The sequence below is a fragment of the Sinocyclocheilus rhinocerous genome, unplaced genomic scaffold, assembly GCF_001515625.1.
Source record: "Sinocyclocheilus rhinocerous isolate Xijiao unplaced genomic scaffold, SAMN03320098_v1.1 scaffold1858, whole genome shotgun sequence".
Lineage (NCBI taxonomy): Eukaryota > Metazoa > Chordata > Actinopteri > Cypriniformes > Cyprinidae > Sinocyclocheilus > Sinocyclocheilus rhinocerous.
In genome coordinates, this window is record NW_015647052.1 from 937,470 (window position 1) to 940,678 (window position 3,209).

Here is a 3,209-nt window from a genome sequence, read left to right on the forward strand (position 1 = left end):
TATTCTCGTAGCTTCGTAAAATTACGGTTGAACCCCTGATGTCACATGGATTATTTTACAGATCTCCTTGCTACGTTTCTGGACTTGGGAACATTTCAGTTGCGTTGCCGTCTATGCAGAGTCTGAGAGCTCTCAGATTCCATCAAAAATATCTTAATTTGTGTTCCGAAGATGAACGAAGGTCTTACGGGTTTGAAACGACATGAGGCTAAGTAATTAATGACAGAATTTTCATTTTTGGGTGAACTAACCCTTTAATTTTAATAAAACTCAAACAGTCAGAATAATTACATTTCACCATATACAAATGAGAGTTAAAATTTTTACAGATGTTACCATTTGTGATAATGAGCATAAATTTACATCTGCATCCTAACTCAAGCTACTACTACTGTCATTATTATATTATTAATATTGCAGCCTGCACTGCAAACTGTGCTGAAGATACACGTCATCAAAGTCAGGCAACACAAACCTGCTTCATGATTTGAAAGAATATCAATGCAGAAACTAAGAAATACATTTTTCTAAACAGATTTATTTTGTTAAGAAAAATGACTAGAAAAGTGTAAAGAATTCAAAAACGTGAAGTCTTTGGCATGTTCTGACAATAATGAGTAGTTTAAAACCACAATTAATGGTCTGCTTTCTACAACTTTCACTTGGGAGCAAAAATCTGCCAATAAACTTGAAAGAAATAAAGATATGAAATTTATTGTGATAATTATCGATACCAACTGATATGAAAAATTTTATTGTGATAATTTTTTTGGCCATATCATGCAGCCCTATTAGGGTGAAGGGGAATCTTTTTCCCCCAAGGGGATATCTTTTGCCCTGAAGCAAAGTTCCCATTGTTGTGGTTTCCTATTGAAATGACTTATCTGCATCATCTGCAAAATTTGCAGAACAATAAATGTGAATGTACTTTAAGACATTAGTTGCTTTGATTCAAACCAAAGAAGCAAATATAACTGTTGTGAAAAGGTTTATTTGGGTAGATAAATTAACAGGCAACAATCAGCAATAGTTTCTATATTCTTCAGGGATATTTAAATATATTTCAAATCTAAGCATAGCCTTTGAAGTTAATGAAAGTGAGTTTACTTGGCAGCCATATTTGCAATGCCTCCAGGCTGCTATTTCAGGCATGCAGGACCGACCCATATCTACTTGAAGGGGGAAATACAGACATCTCAAATACTGCTTTCCAAACTCACATTTAAATAACATTTTAAATCAGCAATAAAATCGCCTTTACCTGTTGAGGCTGTGAAGCTCCCGCTCTCCACGAACCACAGCAGTGTATTTCTCTTCCTCGGAGCGGTCGTCATTCTCCAGGGCCACGCGGGCCTTGTAAGTGGCACTGGCTTCGATCTCCTCTGCCAGCTGTGATGCGCGAGCCTCCCGCTTGAGGAACTCCTCAGAGTTGTCTCGCTCCAAAGGAACCCTGGAAATAAAAGGAAAAAATCAACCTAAGAGACAGCACATACCTACCAGGCGAGGTGACTTGAAAGAAATAAAGATATGAAATTTATTGTGATAATTATCGATACCAACTGATATGAAAAATTTTATTGTGATAATTTTTTTGGCCATATCATGCAGCCCTATTAGGGTAAAGGGGAATCTTTTTCCCCCAAGGGGATATCTTTTGCCCTGAAGCAAAGTTCCCATTGTTGTGGTTTCCTATTGAAATGACTCATCTGCATCATCTGCAAAATTTGCAGAACAATAAATGTGAATGTACTTTAAGACATTAGTTGCTTTGATTCAAACCAAAGAAGCAAATATAACTGTTGTGAAAAGGTTTATTTGGGTAGATAAATTAACAGGCAACAATCAGCAATAGTTTCTATATTCTTCAGGGATATTTAAATATATTTCAAATCTAAGCATAGCCTTTGAAGTTAATGAAAGTGAGTTTACTTGGCAGCCATATTTGCAATGCCTCCAGGCTGCTATTTCAGGCATGCAGGACCGACCCATATCTACTTGAAGGGGGAAATACAGACATCTCAAATACTGCTTTCCAAACTCACATTTAAATAACATTTTAAATCAGCAATAAAATCGCCTTTACCTGTTGAGGCTGTGAAGCTCCCGCTCTCCACGAACCACAGCAGTGTATTTCTCTTCCTCGGAGCGGTCGTCATTCTCCAGGGCCACGCGGGCCTTGTAAGTGGCACTGGCTTCGATCTCCTCTGCCAGCTGTGATGCGCGAGCCTCCCGCTTGAGGAACTCCTCAGAGTTGTCTCGCTCCAAAGGAACCCTGGAAATAAAAGGAAAAAATCAACCTAAGAGACAGCACATACCTACCAGGCGAGGTGATGTATAGCACAGATGAAAGGACTTACGTGTAGGAGGACAAGCTGCTGTCATAGGTGGACTTCACACCGTATGTCTCCTCATTGTATTTAAACATCTCATCAGGATCCCAACCATTTGACTGAGAGAGAGTTTCAAAAATGTGATCACTGTTTCACCTCATACCTCTTGTGATAGCTTTAAATATCTAAATGTTGTTGCTGCTTATGATACTTCTAAACTAATCCAACTGCAATTTGCTACATTATGTCAAGATTTGTTGACCGTTGTCTCACCAGATCAGTGTCAAGAGATTCCATGCTGCCTGAGATGTGCTGCTCCCCTCCATCCCAGGGTTCCAGATCCTTCTCCTTGTGCTCTCCATTAACACGGGCACTCACCGCACTGTCTGTGAAGTTATCTTCACCACACACCAACACACAAGACAAACTACAGGATTCATATCACTTGTATCATGGTGATGCAAAAGCACACAAATGCTTATGGAAGGAACATAAAACAGAGATGAAAACAAATTCACTATATGGGGGACATAATGAAGTGGAAAACGGGTGATGATTTCTAAATGGACACTAATGGTGGTGCAGGGGCAAGGATCTCACATTTAGTCATAAGACAGACAAAAATCTTGTATCTGAGCCCACTGCATTACAAACAGATTTCAAAGGACATGTTTTCAGAAAAAAGGTGGAGCTGTATTTTTTTTTTCTGACATCCTGTTCAGTTCCCTTTCATGGGAACTTCGAACTGCGTCCTCTAGGGGTCGCTATGGGGAACGCCTCGTCGTGACCCGTGTCTGAAGCATACATTGAAAAAACACCAACAACACGTTGGCCGGCGACAGCCATGACATCACTACCGGTGCGACTATAGTATAAATA

At 39.5% G+C, this 3,209-nt stretch overlaps 1 protein-coding gene across 10 annotated transcripts in view; it reads right to left on the reverse strand.

Annotated features, from left to right (window-relative positions):
* The window catches only part of LOC107708645 (ataxin-2-like), a 35,917-nt gene that overhangs the window by 16,963 nt on the left and 15,745 nt on the right, over positions 1-3,209 (reverse strand). For all 10 annotated transcript variants that reach the window (XM_016512943.1, XM_016512940.1, XM_016512936.1 and 7 more), the window contains 3 exons: positions 2,604-2,728; positions 2,358-2,449; positions 2,084-2,272 (listed from right to left, as the gene is read on the reverse strand). In XM_016512943.1, the coding sequence (XP_016368429.1) occupies positions 2,084-2,272; positions 2,358-2,449; positions 2,604-2,728 (406 nt within the window). The remainder of the gene's footprint in view (positions 1-2,083; positions 2,273-2,357; positions 2,450-2,603; positions 2,729-3,209) is intronic.